Source organism: Haemaphysalis longicornis, unplaced genomic scaffold, assembly GCF_048455015.1.
Source record: "Haemaphysalis longicornis isolate Haplotype H1 unplaced genomic scaffold, Haemaphysalis longicornis Haplotype H1 scaffold_5, whole genome shotgun sequence".
In the NCBI taxonomy this organism is placed as follows: domain Eukaryota; kingdom Metazoa; phylum Arthropoda; class Arachnida; order Ixodida; family Ixodidae; genus Haemaphysalis; species Haemaphysalis longicornis.
This window is the reverse complement of record NW_027526385.1, coordinates 2452880-2472676: the sequence shown is the minus strand read 5'-3', so window position 1 is coordinate 2472676 and position 19797 is coordinate 2452880. Positions and strand designations below refer to the sequence as shown.

Here is a 19797-nt window from a genome sequence, read left to right as displayed (position 1 = left end):
TCACGCCATCTGTGCGGTAAATTAATGCCCATTCAAGACTGCGCATTCAGCCCCGCAAACTTTCCCTTTGAAGTGGTGGAAAGCAGCTAGAACTTGACGAATACAGACAGAAAAGAAAACGGGACACGCCGCGGACTGTATTTCGCATACTCCCTTGGCATGCATTCTTCCACTCCATTGGCCTGCGATCGACCGCGCTCTTTCGTTCCTGTGCTTCAAAGCGCCGCGACTCACCGGCAATATCAGCGTTGGCCCATGCGATGTCTTTTTCGTGTGTCAATAAAGGTTTTACATTGAGCTAAAGCCACAGTCAGTTCACTACACTTCGTTTGAAAAGCATTGAGCGACTCGCAAAAGTCACAGAATGGCAGATAAAGCGGCACAGCGCAAAATGCACGGAGATCATACGGAGATTCATTTCTGTGCGCCCAGTACGGATCAGCTGACTCCTTGGCGTCCTCGCGCATGCGATCAGTCGCATTCGAGCTTGCGCGCAAGTGTTGCGTGAGCGTTGCCACATCTTGCTCAAATAGTCTCAGTACATACAAGTCGCACGTACGCTAAACCAAAAACACGTCGGTTACCTACCCACAGGAGATAAACTACGCAATGCTGTTGACGCCGCCTACACAAAATCCGCCTGGCCGGCCTGGCCAGCGGTCCGCCATGTTACAATTTCTCCCGGCATGCTTCGCTAGCCGGACGCGGAAACGCCACAGTAGCACGTTGCCAGATTACAACCCATCGCTTTCGTCGTTTTTAGTAAGCAAAAGCTCAGCTGGCAACCTTCAAATCGTTGTATCATGTCTGCTACCATGTGTCGTACGGTTCCAATGCATTGGCTCAGCGGCGCGCTTTCCCTCTAGAGTATATTATCTCTATGACTCGAGTGCAGCGCCAGTACTAACTCTATGGCAGCGCCGTTAAGTGCACTTGTTTGTTGCTTAATGCTCACATTTAAATCCATAAAAAGCTTACTTTCGCAAAAAACTTTAAAGCAAAAAATTATTTTGAACGTTATAAACGTAGCACTATATTTTTAAGTGTCTGAAAGCAAACATGGTGATTACAATAAAAGGTCGCTGCGGTCGACTAGCGTGCGGTTTTTACGCGCGGTTTCATCTCTGCGACAACGCGCCGTTGTATTGGATTTGAACGGCACACTAGCTGCATTTCGAGGTATTTAGTCGATCGGCGCTATTCGGTAGGATTTAGTTGCTGTGCTGCTAAACTGGTCGTGTGCGTGAGCTTGTGTTTATTCGAGCTGAAAATTTGGTGAATTTCCGCAGAAACTTTTCAAGATGGGACGAAGATCAATCAATACCACAAAAAGTGGGAAATATATGAACCCCACAGATCAAGCAAGTGAGTATGAGCCCCAAGGATATCGATGCGTCTGCTCTATGTAGTCCTGCTACGGAGCCCCGGTTGAACATTTTCTCTTGCTCTGATATTTATTTATCTAGTCAGATCGTTTGATGCTATCAGAAACCTTTATTCACGTACAGGCCAACGATTGAGTTTATTTTCTGTAGTATCGGTGGTCTGCATCAAACGAGGCGTTGTTTTGTTGGGGCCCCGTCGATCACCGCTCGATCGTTAACAAGCAAAGCTGGTGCTGGGTTTATATCTCACTGGAAACGGGAGGAAAGCAGTGAGTTCTAATGCTAATCATCAGACACCGGTGGTTTCTTCTCATGGTCTTATTGAACGGCCATCGCGCTTGTTGATCATGCGATTCACGCATTAGCGTCGCATGCCCTCATCAAGTCTCCGTTTTCGGTTTATTGTATTTCAGGAAAAGAAGCTAGGAAAAGAGAACTCAAGAAGGTAAGGCCGTTTTCGAAGTAACTGCCAGTGTGTGTGCTCTTGTTGAAACAAGACCCCTGCGCCACTAAAGCACACGAACTACTACTGCTACCACTGCTAGATACAACTACTGCTACTACTACTTGTTGTGTTACAAGCAAGGAACCAAGAATCTGACATAACTGAAACAAGAAACCCTACTCTGCGAGCTTTTGCAATACAAATGCGTGCTGTGGCTAGCAAAAAAAAAGTTATTTTAGCCGTCTGTTTAATAGTACCAAGGAAGCTCAGGAAGTGTACTTGGTACATAGTTTGTCCATGGTTCGTATTAACTATGAACTGACAGGACAGGGTGACAACAAGCGCAAACTTCCAAACAATATTTAGAAGCATTTTGAGCTCGAACGAAATTGAAAAAAACTTTCTTAGGACCAATGATGGGCCTTTATGGCCACTTCAAAGCACAAAACACTAGTTTCTGTCGTTCCTAAGAATTTAAGTACAGAGATACTTAATCATCACTATAATCTGGCTAGTTGCATATGTCACCTGCAGAGGAACGGTCGAGGTTATATGGAAGGGGTGTGTGGGGTGCATTGTGTACATTGTACGAGACAAAGTGTGCAGTCTTACACGGCATCTCTGGATGTATTTCACTGTGACGTATTCTCCATGGAGGGGGTGGTGGTAAAAAAAAAATATGTTTTTTACCACCCCCCACCCCCATGAGAGTGTAAATTAGTTTGTCGTAACGTAGGCTTCACTTCTTAATCACGTTGGATTCAACGCCTACCAAGCAGCATGCCTGTGATGGCAAATGTTGCTTCCCATGGCTCACAGAGCGGCAGGTGCTGCTGTGTGAGGGGCTTTGTAGGGATGCGTAGTTGTGTGATGGGTGTGCAGGATAAAAGGGTCCTGTGTGACCACCACCATTGGGTCCACTGCAGACAGCTGGTTTTGGCTGGTCAGGGGAGACTGGCATGGCCTTCTTTGAACGTAAATTACGGCGTTGTGGTGGCTACTGGAGGAGATCGGAATGCTGGTGGAGGAAAAGGAGAGGGGGGGGATGCAGCATAGCAGGGCCACCACCTGTTATGAACAGAATTTAGCTTAACCCTGAGGCTAATAGTAGCTTCAAAAATTGGAAGGCATTATTAATGCAGGAGCATTCTTTGTTAGATCCTCCCAGAAATCTCTCTATCTGTCCATAATGCATGAAACAAGTAGGCTTTCCACCTCCCCCCCCCCCCTCCCCCAAGAAGAAAAAAAAAACTAGTAGGTGGGTAAGGGCAAATATGGCGTCAAATGGAAAAAGGCATTTAGGCAACACCTATTAAGCCCACAGTTTAGGCCCCCGTTCTTGTTGTTATCTCCGTCAGGAACCCATGACAAGTGCAAAGCCGCAAATTTGCATATTGTTTTTTTTATTCAGCAAGACATGAGCCTACATGCACACAATGAACGTACAGACTCCGGAAGACCACGAAATAGAGTTCTGTTAAGGCACTGATAAAGAAAAAGTAACAGTAAATTTCTGCTAGGCACTTGTGTTGTGTACATTTCATGTATGCAGCACTCATCAACAACAATAGCACATGTAGCCTGAACCACTGGTGACTTTCCATTTCTCCATTACTTTACACTACCGCTTGCTTCCACTCAATGCAGTGAGTCTATTTAATTAAGCACGTCAGCCTCTCACCCCCCCCAATGTGTAGTGTGTCCCAGCAACTGCAAGGATCACTGCTGTGTTTGTGATGCGCAGCCGTCACCTCCAACGCTTTGCACACAAACATGGAACTGCCTGCTTCCATTGCGCAGTGGACAGTATGCTCGCTTAAAAATCAAAAGAGCCAGTTTATGTGTAAACAAACCATGAAGGAAGACATTCGTGGTTTGTTTATAAACTGGCTGGAGATAGCAAAGGTCTTTCTGTCAACTGTTCGGCTCCCTTCTCCAGTAGGATGAGCCGTGGATGGACGACAGGGAGAGAAATCACCTTGCAAGTAGCTGGAGAACATTTCATGTGAAAACTAGCAAATGTCTACCACTTTTGGTGTTGGAAGTGGCAACCAGCAGCATGTGCAGAGAACTGGCCACGCCGGTTGAAAACCGGTTGGGTGTCAATTTTATACACAATATTAAAAGGCCCCATAATTTTATAAAACGTTCTTTAATAGAGGACCCCAGGGCAAATGTGTGCAGAGGCGTATGTGCCAATACCCCTGGAAAGAACACCTGCAGACTCTCTCTTGGGAGTTTCCACAAATTTCTTCAATGTGAATGTATCAGAGGCTGTGGCAACGTGGCACGTGCCATCACCCCAATGCAAAGGGGAGGCCAAACGCAGTCAGTCAATCAATCAACGAGTGCATGAACAACTGTGTTTCCACCCAGTGGTGCTGCACCAAGTGGGCTTTGTTGAGTGTTGTTGCCTGTGCCCCGTTGTCTCCACCAGAACAAGAAGCAGCGTCAAATGGTGCGGGCGGCCGTGCTGAAAGGAAAAGACCCCCAGCAGCTGATCTCGGACCTGCAGAGAATCGATGAGATGGGTGAGCACCGAGGCTGTTCTTCTCTCTCTCAACCAGAGGAAGCAGCAGTAAGGTGGTTGGCTGGGCAAGTTGGCACGAGTTGGTGGTGTAAATTCAGCGCGAAGGACGGGACACCAAAGGGAGGATAAGCAAGATGAGCGCTGACTCTCAACTGAAATTTCCAGCACAAATTCTCAGCTGAGAGTTTGTGCTCGTCTCGTCTTCCTTCTGTGCCTCCTCCTTCACACTGGATTTGCACCACGAGTAAACAGGGTGAAGTGCCGCAACCACAAGTTTGCCTAAAAGTAGTGTGGTGCTGTGCCATTTTCTTTGCTGCCTTTCTTTTCCCTTCTGAAATACTGTGCATAGTTCAGCTCAGCATATTATGTAGCATTGCATTACTGTTAGCATTAGTGGGGCCTAGCTTAAGCTTGACACTGAAGCTAGTACTGTGTGTGCGTAAATTTCCCAAATATAGGACAGGGATCTATCGACTGCAGCTCAGACATTGCTGTAATCCTTTGCAGTTTCTTTACTTGAGGACTTCTTCCTGTATTGACGTATCCTTCGGTGTACAATAATAAGAAAGAGAAACCTGTGTTTCCTCTCGCTGCGTTAAGAGCGAGTAGATCAGTTGCCCAAAAGGAAAACCCAATGATCCGGTAAGCCTAAGTGCCGCAGTGAAATCCCATGAAGCTGTACCTGGCAGGAAGGCAGAATACTTTATTTGAAGTGGTAGTACGCAGCTTAAATGAACCAATCACAACAGTAGCCACAGTTGCCGTGGGAACCGTTGCCTCCCTTGCCCCACTGCCAACATTGGACAAGCGGCGCCAAGAAATGAAGTGGCCACGCACCGTTCTTCGTTTGGGTGCAAGTTAGAAACACTGCAATAGCTCATGCAGTGTATCGGTCCACCGAAGTGACGACTCAGATGTCAACCTGGGTGCACGTTTTGAAAGAAGATTGCGCTTATTTCGTGATGTTGTCTGCTTTTTCTCACTTTGTTTTTTGGTTGGCGGTGCAGTAATTCATTGGCAGATCAAGTCTGAAAAATCGCAAGAACAACCTCTGTCACGTTCAGAATACAACCTGCGTGAAGCACCACTTACACTGTGTGGTGGAACAGCTGGCTGTGGGGGCGAGGCGCAGGGGCAACTTCTGTTGTCGCTTTAAAGCGAACCTTTCAGTGCCTCACTGATGGAGAGGTTGCCCCAAAATGCGCTGGAGAAAAGCCAGCTTTCTCTGATGATGATGATGATAATGATGGGTGAAGTGGTAGATGGTTGAAATGCGAAGCTTTCTATGGTTTAAAGCCAATTACTGAAAAGTCCGAAATCCAAATCGTTACGCCCGAAGTGCACTGCCGGAAAGCTATCTTTGCACAATGGGAAGGCCCCCAAAAAAGGAAGAACACTTCCTGCCATGGTTGGCATTGATCCCTCGTCTCATGAAGCCAATGCCTATTTGATTTTGCCATTCCAACGGGGTTGAAGCAGTTTGGATTTTGGTCTTTGACTCAGGTGGCATGGGAGAAAGCTCTGTGCTTTAACCATTCTTCTCCTAAGAGAGGGGCTTTGATTTTTTAAGTTGTACCTGAGTGTAGCTGAATACACTCTGGTTGCATTAACAGTTAGAGCTGTCTTTTTTTTCTTTTTTTGACGTTGTGCTCTACACAATTGAAGTGGGGATGTGACACAACCAGGGTAATTTCTGCTGTCGTTGTAAAAGGGCAGGGGCCTTGCTATGCGGTGATCTTTGGGGGAAGGGCTCTGCAAACACTGTTGATGTGGCAGCGATGATGACGGGGTACTCCTTTTGTTGTTTCGCAGAGTACAACGTGTCCAACCCGCCGGTGCTGAGCGAGAAGGTCCTCCGGGACAAGCGCAAGAAGCTCAGGGAGACGTGGGACCGTGTCTTGCGACTTTACGTAAGTGCCTGCTGGGGGGGACAGCGGGGGCTTTTTCGTTGTTGTTGTTGACGCACCTGGGTAAAAGGAGGCCTGCAGCGGCCACCCAGTGTGAGCTGATGAGAGGGGAGGGGTTCATGGAACCAAGCTTGCATTGCCTGACCAGCAAGATGGAAGCAGCGTAGCACATTGTAAACATTTTGTGAGCTGTAAATCCGTGTTGCCCGTGTGCCTGTGTTGGGGTCCCAAGCTTGTCTTGGGCCAGCTCCTTTATGCTCGCATTGCGGGCATAGCAACTGAAGCTCCCAGTCTATGTCAGGTGAAAGGAGGCAACCAGGGCTATGCAGGATGGCCCACTGTGCTGTGTTTTAACGGCGAGGCTGTCTGGGGGCTCGCAATGTGTGCCGGTTGCTGGGCTAACAGATGGGGCCACCGCCTCGATGTGCACCACGTGCCAGGGGGTGGCGAGGGGGAGGAAAGGAGACTGTCAGAGATAGCGCAGCCATCAGACAGGCTCTGTTTCATCAGATTTCACAAGTGTGAAACTGGCTTCAATTTTGTCACTTGGTGTCCTGACGGTTTTCCCCTCCTGCATTTAGTATATTCCAACTTGCCAGATTTTTATGGCTGACCGCAGCTGTGCGTTTCCTTCAGGGTACCCTCCCTCTCTCTCTCTCTTCCTTTCTCATTGCTATGGCATTGTGCTGCTGAGCACAAGGTTGCAGATGCAGTGTACTATAAGGTAGAGGTGCGTCGTGTGGGGGGAAAAGCAATGAAGAGCACAGGTCTCTTTTGCAGTGAAAAAATTGTATGGAGTCCTGTTGCAGCCCGCACCACCTCAAAGTTTTTCAACCAAACTCAACAGTTGTGTGAGGGGATTTATAACACTTTATGCCATAAAGGGAGAAATAAGACCATTTAGAGCAATAAATAAGGATTCATTTAACAGACAAAACTTCCGAAGCCAACTGTTAAGCAGTGGCTGCCAGAGGCGCTGTGTACAACAGCAGCTCTCCAGCAGAAATTTTCATTGCAAAATGGCCCCCCCCCCCCCTCTGATCGGCCCCGGACGACACACCTCTCTCTTCTAGTACACTGCAGCGCAGGTTCTACCTTGGCCGCAGCAGCAGCAGGCATCTTTCTGGCAGAGGCAAGAAATAAGGACACCCGCGTGTCAAGATCCTTATCCCTGGATTAATCCTCAGCCCTGCACTGTATACAGTGTGTCTCACAGACATCACAGCTTTGGCAGGTCAAACTCTTCGAAACTTTAGCTTTGTTCGTATAAAGGAGGATGCACTATGTGCAGTGTAAGTGCAGCTTTGAGAGCAGCGTTCAGTTTCTGTAAAAAAAATTGATGCAGGTCATACCTAAAGGTATATGGAAGTTGTGCTTCTATGTGGAAGAAGCAAAAAAAGAAAAATCAGGGGTTGGTTGTTTAGGCAGTCTGTGCTTAAGTGCCAATCAATAGGCGCTAAATGCTGAAGGCTGGTAGAGTGTATCAATGGACTGCCCACTTTGGCACACCCCGCACTGCAGGTGTTTCTCCAGCAGTGCTCAGTGAAACCCAGATGGGGAGCAGCGTTCATTGAAGTGCTTTTCTTTTACGCTCCCCGCCTGCTGGCCTTGCCCTGGTGCAGCAAAAGGAAGACCCCGAGCACTTCTCTGAGCTGAAGAAGATGGAGCTGGAGTATGAGGACAAGCGCAACACGCTCATCAAGTACTACGGTGAGGGGGCGCAGGGGGCACAGTCAGGGGCCGTGCCCCGTGCACTGCAGTGCACTGCAGTGCACACCGTCAGGGGCTCGGGATATGTAGCTCCGATCTCCGAGGGGCTCATCACACCTGGCACCCATTTTAATGGGACGAACGTCACGGGTTGGGGGCCGGTCGAGTTCCAAGTTAGAACGTGCACACCAGGGTGTCGCTACATTAAAAACAAACAAACAAAAAACTAAAAACGGCTGCAATTTATAAAATAGAATATCTGTTAACATTACAGTGGTGTGTACCTGATGTATGAAAATTTCATCTATGGCTCTTGGTCTGCGAGCTCAGTGTGTGTTGAATGCAGGAAGAATTTTGGTTGTAGAAAATTTGGTGGGTAATACGTAGTTGGTTAGCTGAGCATAATAAGAAACGAACAAGTAACAAGAATGCTTGTTTCCAAGGGTGCTTTCTTGCATGTAGAGTATTTCACTGTCGATTTGCTTGAGTAGTGGCAGTGTGCCCCAAGGGTTGCTTGTGAAGCAGTGTGGCTGTACCAAGATAGATGCCGGGCTTGAAGCTGTGGTATCAGTGGTGGCCCTGTACCACTACCCTGTTTTACTTCGGCCTCTCAGTGCTGCTGCAGGCTCATTTCTGTGTGCATTTTGTTGGTCCTTCAGTTTGTCCTCAAAGCCTGTGTCTGGATCGCTCACCAGATGACTGAGTTCTCATAATTCACAAAGCTTGTGAAGGTTGAGACACCACCATAGCATTAGAATCGAAGGAAATCTGGGTGGCAAAGTGTGTGTGTATGTCCCCATTTTTGGCTTCTACTCGGAGGCTGTTTTTAGGTGGCCAGTTGAGCGTAGGGTTGGTTGCGCCTTGTGCTTACACCTTTGCAGAGTGCTACTCCATGTAAAACGCTGGGAAATGTGCAGTGGTAAAAACAAAAGCAGGGGACTGTGTCGAGTGTGTGCGGGAACGAGGGACTGGCCAGTTGTTGTCCCGTCCTTGTCAGCGGGGGTTTGTCTTTACCCCGTTTGCCTTGTGCTCCTCGCTTGCAGAGTCTGTGAAGTTTGCCCAGCAAGTGGAGATTGACCAGATTCCCCTGCCAAGCGCACCCAGCACCCCGCAAGTGGGTGAGTTCGCCATCCTGTCGGCCATCGTGCGGGAGAGGAAAACACAACGAGCAGTGGTGACCCCAAAAAGAGCACCAGCTAAGGTGGCCATAGTGTCCTCTTTGCAAAAGTTTCTGTCCCTGTATAAGCGCACATCTTTGCCTCTGGTGTTCACCCTTCCGTCAATGCAATGCGTGTAGTGTTTTGCTTTCTTTGGCTCGTTTATGCTAAAGTAAAGAAATGCGAGTCCTGGTTCAACCCTTCGTAGCTACACATCTCCCAGGGAACGACTCCATGTTATAGCCATTTTGAACACCTAGGGCATTGAGGAATGAGCTTAGCTATCCTTAACCCTCTGAGTGGCCAGATGCTCCTTTCTTCAATTTCCGTCCAGTGTGCCATTGTGGGGTTGCCTAAGGGCAGTTCCGGGGCTGTCCTGGGGCAGGCATTGCTGCAGCCATGGTTATGGGAAATGAGTGCCGGGCAGCCTTTCAGGCGTAGTGGGAGGTGCTGTCCTGGTGTAGAGCAGGGGCACTCGTCTCTGTTGCAGCCCCCTCGCTGATACCCCTGCCCCTGGACATACCGGCATCCATCCTGAAGAAGCCCCCCCTGTAAGTGCTGCTGGCCGGGTGGCTTTCTCTCATCCGCTTGCTCTGTTGAACTCTCACATCACTGTGCAGCCATTATGAACCATGCATTGGTTGCCCTCTGGCGACAGCTTTCACATGTGGCTGCTCAAGGGAGCCATGCGACAGTTTTTTTTCTAGCCGGTACCCATCAAGTGTCACTTTAGTTCGTGGTGCAGCTTAGATGAAAAAATTTTTGCCAAAGTAACTACATAAATAAATAAATAATTAAGATAAATAAAATGGTGTACTCCCCACATGCCACAGTGCTGTGGTATTAATGCAACCTAAAAGTGTGAGGGTTCCGGCTAGTTCGTAAACCATTAGCAACACAGCGCGAAAAAAGAGACCAAGAACGAGACGAAGACGACAAACAAGCGCTGTCAGCGCTTGTTTGTCGTCTTCGTCTCGTCCTTGGTCTCTTTTTTCGCGCTGTGTTACTAAAGGTATTAATGCACAAAATATTTAAGAGCGATGCTGCAAATTTGGGTTTTGGAAGTTGTAAGCCTGTGGCAGTGCTGTCGCTGTTGTGCCAAATGCAGCAACTTGTGTTCTGTGGCATTTTGTGCACTATCCTGATGAAAATAAACATCATTTTGCACCCAGGTGCTCCAAAAGTAGGGCCTGCACAAATAGTGACGAGTGAACAGTTTACAACAGGCACGTGCCGAATACTGGTTTTCTTTTTGCCTTTGCATACTCCCGTGAAATTATACACTATCCAATATTCTGTTTGATCAGAATTCCACCGTTTTCAAAATTTCAAATTTTTTGGCACTAAGGTTAGGCTGGTCTTTTTTTTTTTTTTTTAATTAAAAACATGACCCGTGTTGGGTGCACTCTCTGCACGAGGACAGTGCAAGCCCTCTTACTTTTATTGTGTTGGTGATGTTCACCTTGCCCCTCTTTGGCAAGCTGGCACTTGGTTGCTGGACATAGTGTGGTTGAAGTGCAGCCATGAACAGCTCTGGGATACAGCGCAGCATTGAGTAAAATCCTGCGGTTGGAAACATAACCGTGTACTGCATCCCGTGGTTGGGGCCCCTCTTGCATAGCCTCTGTTTTCGCGGTGCCTCCTGTGCCAATTTGCCACGTGAAGGTCAGGCTCTGCCGTAACTGAAACTCGGTAGACATGACTGCTTCCCCTGTTCCCCGCAGCCAAGAACTGCCCTTTGGCTGCGTAAATACCTGGGAGATTTTCGCTCGCTCGGGCTGGGGTTTGTCACGGGCCACAGGTGGCTCCCGGGTCACGCCTTCCCCCTCGGGGAGTGAGACTGGGTGACGCCCCCCCTCTCCCCCTGTACAGGGACCCCCTGGCCAAGGCACCAGGCGTTCCCCCTGGGCCGCCCCCCGAGCTTTCAGACGACGAGGAGATGGAGGAGAACGGTGGGTGCTTCTTCCCTCTCGCCGTGCTCACGGCGCTCTAGCTTGTGTTGCACGATAGAGAAGCAGAGAGGTTGACTTGGTGGTCACATATGCGGCACCGCTAAGGGCAATGGTACAGGGCACCCACTACTGGACGGTCTGTCAGAAATTTGCAGGGGGGGGGGTTGCAGGTGGACATGTTGAAGTTACATCTGAGTTAAGAGGTGTGTTGTAGTGGAAGGCTCTGGATCCATGTGAAAGGACCAATCCTGGTGAGTGGCTGGAGCTCACCCAATGACCACTGCTGCCTTCAGAAATCTCGTGTAGGTGACAGGCGGGCGACACACGGTGGGGCAGCTTGCCGTGCAGTTGACTGAGACGCCTGTGGTGACTTGGCAGATTGCAGGTTGCGATGCATGGGTGTTACGCAACGAGTGGCCCCTTTTGGGTGCGGCTGACAGCAGCGCGTGTCTTTTCCACACGGCCCCCACTCAGCCTGGCTCCCGTGAACCGCTTCTTGCGTCCTTTTTCCCTTCTTCAGCTGCTGTAGCTGCTGAGCAGGCTTGTCATTCTTGCACCGCCGTTTTGCTGGCCTAAGATTCGTGACAGGACAAGGCAGCAGGTGTGCAAGTGGGGTCGGGGGGGTCGGGGACCTAGTTATCGGCGGCCTCGAACAGCGTGGCCTCGAAGCTCGACTCATGCAAGGGCCCTCGAGTCACTCCACTCAGCCCTTTGTCCCACATCCGGACAGACATGAGGAAACAGAGACAGCTCTCTGGTTTCAGTGTTGACTTCTTGCAGCCCTCCTCTTCACCCGTGCCTCTTTTCTCTGGCCCACGCTGTGGTGGGTTTCAGCGGCAGCAGCTCTGCCCCACCGTGCCTGCTGGTATGTGAATCGGAAATTGTTGTGGCCAAACAGCGTAGTGCCACGGCCCGACAGTGCGTGAACAGCGAGGACAGGCCTCCGGTTGTGGGAGCATGTGTCATTTGTGTGTTCTGCTGTTTTGTAGCCGCCACTTGCCCCCCCCCCCCTTCGAGTGGGGCCTGGGCTTTGCGGGGCCCTTTTAACGGCTGCTGCTTCTTGGCTGCTGCCTTTCAGAGCCACCTGCCACCAACACGGAAAAGGCAAAGCCCACAGAAGACGACGATCGCTCAGGTGACCACTCACTTCTACAGAGTTTCATAGCACTATAAAGTACGTCTGATTACAGCCAGAGATTCGTGGTGACAGCAGTTAACTTGGAGACCATTGGGTTTACGAAAAGAAATCTAAACTTTGACAAAAACTTGTCTGGTCGGGTACAAGATTCATAGTTATAAGCATGTGATTGCCGACCACAGGTTTATTTAAAAATGTAAAGAGATGGAAGCCTTATTCACTGAGCACTGGGTTTACAGCCTGGTACGGTTGGGACAAAATGGGTGTGATGATTGTTGGCCTGTGCTCCTGTGCCTATCTTGGGGAAAAATTGGTGGGTTGGCATTGGGATTCTTTTTTAGCTTGTTAGCTTGCGATCATAGGGTAGATTTAGAATTATATGCCGTAATGTGTAGCTAAAAATAATTTGCAGCTATATGTATTAAATATGTATGAGCTTTTCTCAGGTAATGCAGTTAACAGAAAACATTTAGGGTGACAAAATTTTAATTGCGCCGCAGTAGTGTGGCGTTATCAAGTACTTGTCTAGTGATGCAATGCAGCTGTTTATTCCCCATTTTTCAGACTTTGTCTATAGTTCAATATTTTTTCAGCTTCTGTCAGGCTGGAAAAATGCATTGCCTTCTGTGTATATGGTACCAGAGTACTTGGTGAAACACCACAAAATGGAAGTTACAGACGCAAAAATTATTTTTGTTGGTACAGGGACGTTCTTAATGGACATGGTACACAGATGTCTACTGCCAGGGAAGCAAAATAAGTTCCACCTGCATTGCACCCTTAGTCACCTGCCAGTGTAACAGATGTGCAAAAAGGGCTCCTGTAATAAGTGTCACTGAGCAGGTCTATGGTACAAGTTAGTGGGTTCATAATCCTGAAGCAAATTTTAACAGTGTGGAAATAAACAAGACAGCACCTATCCGTGTCTCTCTGTGTCATCCCATTTCTTTTTTCAGAGCTGGTAAAATTTGCTTCAATAACTTTGCACTTTTCTTTTTAGCCACTTGCTATTGTAATATCATTGAGCCATGCTGCAAGTGCTACAGTGGGTGCATGCAGGTGTACCATTCAACAATGTTTTTGTTTTATCACGTTGTCTTTGTATTTTTTTTAATAATACTCTTTGCTCTGCCTGATTCGCCAACAGAGTACTATTAGATGCATTTGTTTTTCCCATTTCCTCAACATTAGTGGGGCATGTGCGAGGAGTGCTCCCATGTTGGCTCCTGTGCAGCTGCAGTGTTAGCAAGAGCCCGCTTGAATGAGTGTCGCTTCCCTGTAGCACAACTGGCAATGCTTCTCCCACCAGATCCTTTGTCCGATTCCGGTGGGTCTCACGGGGTATTTCGGTTGTAAAAACGCTCTCTCGACACATCTATGTTTCCTGTGACGTCTCAGAAAACTGGCATGGGGCACCGTTGTTGTCCAGAATTTGCAGGAGGCTGCAGTGGTTTGCGTTAGGGGAAGCTTTGGTGTAAAACAGCCTGCCAGGTTCGTTACAAACTTACCTGTGTTGAAGGCCACAGACATGCCACAGCATATTATCTGTACTGGTGCACTCTTTAAAAGCCTGCAAAATTGTGTGTGTGGGTTGTTAAACCCAGCATAAACAACCTGCACAATCTGCCCTTGTTTTTTAGAGCCCTGGCTCTCTTGAGGCCTCGGTGAACGTGCCCGGAACCCCGGCTTTGCCTTTATTGAATGGGAGTGCTAGGGTGGGAGTGTGCTTCACACCCGTGGCTTCCCTTGCAGCTCCTCCAGCCAAGCCAAGAAAGATCCGCTTTGCCGACGAGGGTCCCGAAAGACCCCCTGGTGTGGACGACGACTCGGACGTCACAGAGTTCCTCAAAGAAGTGAGCACTGGCTCTGTCTCTCTCGTTTCAGAGCGAGCCCTATTGGCGCATTTGAACAGTGGTGCCTGGCGAGCGCCTCTGCCTGCCTTGGGAGCAGTGGTTGCGGGACGCCTGTTGAGCGTGTGTGGCTGTGGGAGAGGGTGTCAGAAGAGTCGGCTGCACTGGCCTGGAAGGGGCTGGCATTGTGCCATTGAGGTGTGCTGGCCACCCACCCGTGCTTGTTCACCCGTGACACGGGACTTGGCACTGCCCGCCCCGAATCACTGCATGGTGCGGAATCGGTGCCAGCACGTGTACAAGGGCGGGAACCGTGACACCACTGCCATTTGGGTTGGCAGTCGAAGGAAAGGGGAAGGGAGGGGAGCAGCGACTGAGGTGCTAGTCCTTCTCGAAGGCACGTGCAAACAGTTGACCGTTGTTGCTCCCTGTTCATGTTTACTGTTCTTCCACATGCACATTGCTTGTGCTTTGGCTGTCCCACCGCTAAGCTGTGCCGGAAACCGAGTTGTGGGGAGCTGCGGCTTAGCACCGTAGCAGGGGCACTAAAGGACAACAGCCCAGCAGGGCTGCATGGTCAAAGGGGAGACCGTGGGCAAGTTTAAATGTCGTACCAGAGTCGCAGTTGTAGTTCCTGTGATGCAGACCTCTGACAGGCTGGGTAGAGTACGGAGAGCACTCAAAAGAGGGCTGACTCACCACCTGCTTCCTCGCACGTGCCCTCACAGGGACCAGTCTGTGTGACTGCAGGCTTCCAACAAAAGTTGCTCAAAGTAAAGATGGGCGTGCAACTGTGCGGATGCCCAAAGTTCTGTCTGGGAACACTGCTTGAGTTCTAACAGGGAGATAACGCACTGGGGCATTTCGATTATCCGCTGCCAAGGTGGAGGCTGCTTGTTAAATGCAAGCGTTGGCATCCTCGCAAATGCAGCCCATTCGAATGGGAGACAGTTTGCCTCTTGCAGTGATGTGTTGGTTCAGCGGCTAGTGTGAGCTGCTGCCAGCCATATTGTTTTGCGAGCATCAGCTGGTTCATGTTTCTATTTGTCCTTACATAGGCATGCGAATGACCAGCAGAATAAATTTGTCATCCAGGTTGCACACCTAATCTGCAGTGCTCTTGCAAAAGATTTGAGCGAATGGGAAGAGTGACCTGTGAGGGCCAGGTGTCACACCCCGCATCGTAGCGCTGCTTGTGGAGTGGTGGCGCACTTAATGTCCCCCCCCCCCCCCCTCCCAGGTGGAGAAGACCCACCGGGAGGCGGCCAGCATGGCGCCCCCGATGCCTCCCCCGCTGATGTTCCGGCACCCTCCCCCCGGCCTGCCGCCCCCCTCGCTGCCCCCGATGGGGCCCCCCCCGCCGATGCGCATGGGGCCTCCCCCGCACCGGCCGCCCCCGCCGCCCATGCTGCGGCCACCCGTGGTGGCCCCCTCGGTGCTGTCGGCCCCGCCCAGCCTGATCCAGCGGCTGCCCCCGGAGGAGCAGCGGGGGGGCCCCCTGGCCCAGCAGCAGCAGCAGGCCACCATCGAGGCCAAGCCCCAGCTGCGCAACCTGAGCGCCGACATCATGCGCTTCACGCCCACCTCCCTGCGCGTCAAGCGTGAGCCCGGCAGGAGGGCCGCCAAAGGCAAGCTCTGCTCCCTCTGCCGGGGGTGGGGGGCAGCAAGGGAGCCGTTTAGGGGGACTAGCAACTGAACCTGCTGAACACCAACTTAATCTCAGGACTCCGTAAAGTGAAGCTTGAGTTTCAGAGTGGGAGGCACTAGTAAAGTAGGCAGTGTTTGTATTTCCATGGTTTTTCTTTCGCAAATTGCAGCAGCAGTCGCTGGCTAGTCAACTGGCCCCACGGTTGCCCAGTGCACCCCCTGCTCAGATGGCCAGTTGTGGTCTGGTTTTTGATACATGCAGCCTATGGGGAGTTTCTCAGCTGGTGTGCATGGCTGCTACTAGCTGTGCGGTGCAGGGGAGGCTGGGGGGAACTGCGGGGCACAGCTTCCGCCTGTGGTTAGATGGATACAGTGGCACGATTGCCGTCGGACAGTAGGAGAGGCAGTTTCCTTGTAAGCCGATGTGCGCAGTTCACTTGCAGTATTTATACCGAGCTCAGTGTTTAACCTTGGCAGAAATGATATCCACAATGGGGGCGACGGTGACAGCTAAGTCCATTCTTCGCCTCCGAATATTTCATCCGTCCATCAAGGTACTGTGTTTGTTCCCCCACCTCTAGTCCCATCACCAGCCGAGGTCCATTTCTTTCTCTTAGTTTGAGCCACGATGTCTTTTCAAGTCTGTCTCCTGATCTTGGACGCTTGTTTCCTTCCCTTCGCCAAGCATCACTCCTGTCATCCCTTGCTCCATGGCTTGTTGGGCTAACCTAAGCTCTGTGGCCAGGTGTTTGGCAGGGCACCAAGTTTCTGCCCCACAAGTCTCCACCAGCAGAATGCACTGGTTCGGTACCACTCATTTCGGTGACAGAGGAAGCCCACTGTTCACCATTTGAGGTTGCTGGCCAAGTGCACCTTAGCCCATTCCAATTCTTCGAGGAATATATTTGTCATAGTTGAGATCTGCCCTGAAGACCTGTCCAAAGTAGTTATATTCATTCACTCCCTCAAGCATTTCGCTACCTGCAGTAGCAAAATGTTTGAGCGAAAAGCGAGCGAAAAGCACTGTGGTATCTTCCACTGAGCTAAGTTTAGGAAGGACGTGTAGTGAAGGGCATACTTGGAATAAGGCCATATGTAATTCACAAATGTCAAGTGGCTCAGATATTCTCCATTTACCCATAACACTGATCTCATCCAGTTGAACATTTTGAATATCCCTTCCAGACAAGCTGGTGTAAACAGTTATGGCGAGATGGTGTCTCCCTGTGACGTGCCCTTCTTGATTTTGTGAAGGATTATCCTGCATCCCTTGTGTGGGTCCCACAAGAGTTCTGTGTAATGTGGTCTTTTTCTTTTTTGATTATGTGATTTGGACCGCTATTGTGTTGCTGTTAAGAAAAATGGGAAGGGGCCACGTGTCACAAAATTTGGGATGCCACGTCACGCTGTTTAATTGAGCCGGTTCTCTTCTTAATTTAAGGGTGTCATGTTGTGCACGCTCCATGGTTTTCCCCCTTTGGCCTGTGTGCAGAGATCTCCTCGGCGCCCACCGTGTCGTCTGTGACGGCCCCCACCAAGGACGACGCCTACGAGGTCTTCATGAAGGAGATGGAGAACCTGCTCTGAGGCCCAGCATCCCCAGCCCTGTAAATAAACGCCTTCACCCCACCCCTGCCGACTGTCGCTCTGCTCTGTCGGGCCCACCCCCGCTGGAAGAACAGGGAGAGCACCAGTAAGCGGGGTCAGGGGGGTCCTGACCCCTCCATTGTACACAACATTTCTTGAAAGTATGAAAACGAAATGGCCGCCAATTCAAGATGCGTGCCACCCTATTAATTTCTCTGGATTTACGCCACTGCCAGTAAGGGTGTGCTGGTTACATGCGAGGACCTTTAGACTTTGGGCCTAGCAGGTGCGGTTCCATTTCAAAACAGAACTATCCCCTGGGAGGGAAGCTTGGTTCTGACTGAGGGGGAGGTGAATACTGCACAAGCATGGATGTGGATTGCAGGGGAGAGACACCGTGTGCCGCCTGCGTGTGCTCTCGTTGCTTTGTGGCTTGTGTCTTTACTTGTGCTGGGCTCGTGCAGCAGGTTTTCCTTGGAGAACAAGCAAGGATGGTGGTCCTTCCGAGACGAGGTTGCACGTTCCTCTTGGTTCCCATTGTTGGGGCATCGATCACAGGCTCCTATAAGTTGTCTCGATGTGGAAGAATAACCCTGGGACAGAACCTAGGTGCAAGTCTACTAGCATCTTTTGGCAACTAATCTAATGGCAACTTCATGCTCAGGTATTTCTGTGCCCTGCCTTCTGTTTTGCATGGAAGTAGTTTGCAGCCCCCATAGGAAAATTCGCACAGCTTGTAATGATTTCGGCTTTTGTGTAACTGTCAAGGAGGGCACCTACGAGGACCTTGTGAAGGAAACGGGGAACCTGCTCTGAGCAGCACAGCTTAGTCCGCAGTGAGATTGGTGATTTCCGCAGATGTTTTGGATCGTATGGGCTCAACTGCTTTGAAGTGGGGTGTCTTGCCAAAGCGAAATTTCTGAAGGTGGCTCGGGATGTTGCGTGCACTGCAGCGTTGCTTAGCTCCGCGTGCTTGCTCCCTCTGCTGGGTTACTCACCTGCACGCGTGACTGCGGCTTACTGGTGCTAAGCAGATGTAGCTGGCGAGCTGCGGCTGCCAGCCACCTCACTAACCCCCTTGGCTGCTCAAGGCACCATGGGTGGATTGGTGGCACCGTCCTGTTGTGGCTGCCACCACAAACTTGGAGGAGCACACACCCGCTTATCTGGGTGCCTCTTTGGTGAATGCCTCTACACGAAATGATTGGTCCAGTCAAGGGGAAGTGATGCCCCTGTACAATAATGCCAGTGTAATGAAAGGGTTCAGTGCCCTGTCTTGTTTTACCACTGCAAGAAAAGTGCCTGACAAGCTCTCAGTGCCGAATAGAATTGAGGAGCTGCTTTTCTTGTGCTGCGGTGGAGGCTGCAGTCTCCCTGCAGTCATCTTCCCTTCCCAACTCGTTTACTAAGCACCGCACGGGACGTCACCTTCCGAGGACAATGACAGAACAGAGTGGGCAGCATTAAATTGCTTCAAGGTGCACGAGAACACAGCGGCAAACAAGGGCTGTGCAAACAAGTTGTGTTGGTGCACAAAGTACCATAGGCTTTTGGATCACCGTTTCCTGCCTCTCAACCTCGGGGCATCAGGCTTCTGGAGGCATTTCCCGGCACGCACAGAACTTGAGCAAAAGTGCCACCCGGGTGTTTAGGCCTGTTGTGTGTTGTGGTCACCGTAGTGAAGTCGTCTCCATGACAGACCACGTGGTCAGGGATTCAACTGTTATAGCGGGGCTGTTGTGCATAAAATAAATGAACTGTACTACCCCTTAACACTATAAGTGCTAAATCCTAAAATTTGTTCTCATCAATGTTTGCGTGCGTTTTTCTTTTTTGCCACAAGGTCCCTGGATAGCACACCAACTTGCTATACAGTATGTTTAGTGTAATTGAAATGTTAAACGTATGAGTGTTTATTTTTTAGCGCCACAGTAGCGTAATCATTTAGGTTTGCACAGAATATTTAAATTCCTACATTTTATGCTTTTTTAGCGAGTGAACCTAACCAAGAATTTTGTATTGCAAAATTGTGAAGCATGTGAGCATACCCATTGGTTAAGTTTGTATAGGAAGTCCTTGAACGGAAGAGAGTCTATGGCGTACTGATGGAATGAAAACACTGTGGCCATATGATGCAAAATTGCAGCCAGCTCAATGGTGGCTGTGTACTTATTCTGCAGTCCGGAAAGCAAGATCAGCCATAAGAGGCTTCAGTACGCTCAACCAACTGGCGGTTTAAGTTTTGTGTGCGTTCTTTAAAGCACAGAAGAAACTGGCTTCACTGAGATATCTATGAGAGCTGTTGATGCTTTCAGTGCCCACAGCTTTGTGACTGAAAATTTTTCGGTTCACGCAGTGAGAAGTCTTTCTTTTTATCTCAAATAATTTCTTAGCCAAAACAGAAAAAAGTTGGCCGAGATATGGCACACGGTGTGATTGTCACTTTCTGTGTTGCTAGAAAATCCAGAATTTGTAATTTTAACTCCTGG

General features: G+C 49.8%; 1 protein-coding gene across 1 annotated transcript; it reads left to right on the top strand.

Annotated features, from left to right (window-relative positions):
* The first annotated feature begins 1157 nt into the window (after positions 1-1157).
* LOC144137791 (uncharacterized) lies at positions 1158-17355 on the top strand. The gene is made up of 12 exons (XM_077669771.1): positions 1158-1365; positions 1799-1830; positions 4268-4361; positions 6173-6270; positions 7890-7977; positions 9021-9095; positions 9625-9685; positions 11007-11086; positions 12165-12221; positions 13977-14077; positions 15315-15702; positions 17214-17355. Exons 1-12 carry the CDS (start codon positions 1302-1304, stop codon positions 17306-17308), a joined length of 1233 nt encoding a protein of 410 aa, XP_077525897.1. The 5' UTR covers positions 1158-1301; the 3' UTR covers positions 17309-17355.
* The last annotated feature ends 2442 nt before the right edge of the window (positions 17356-19797 follow it).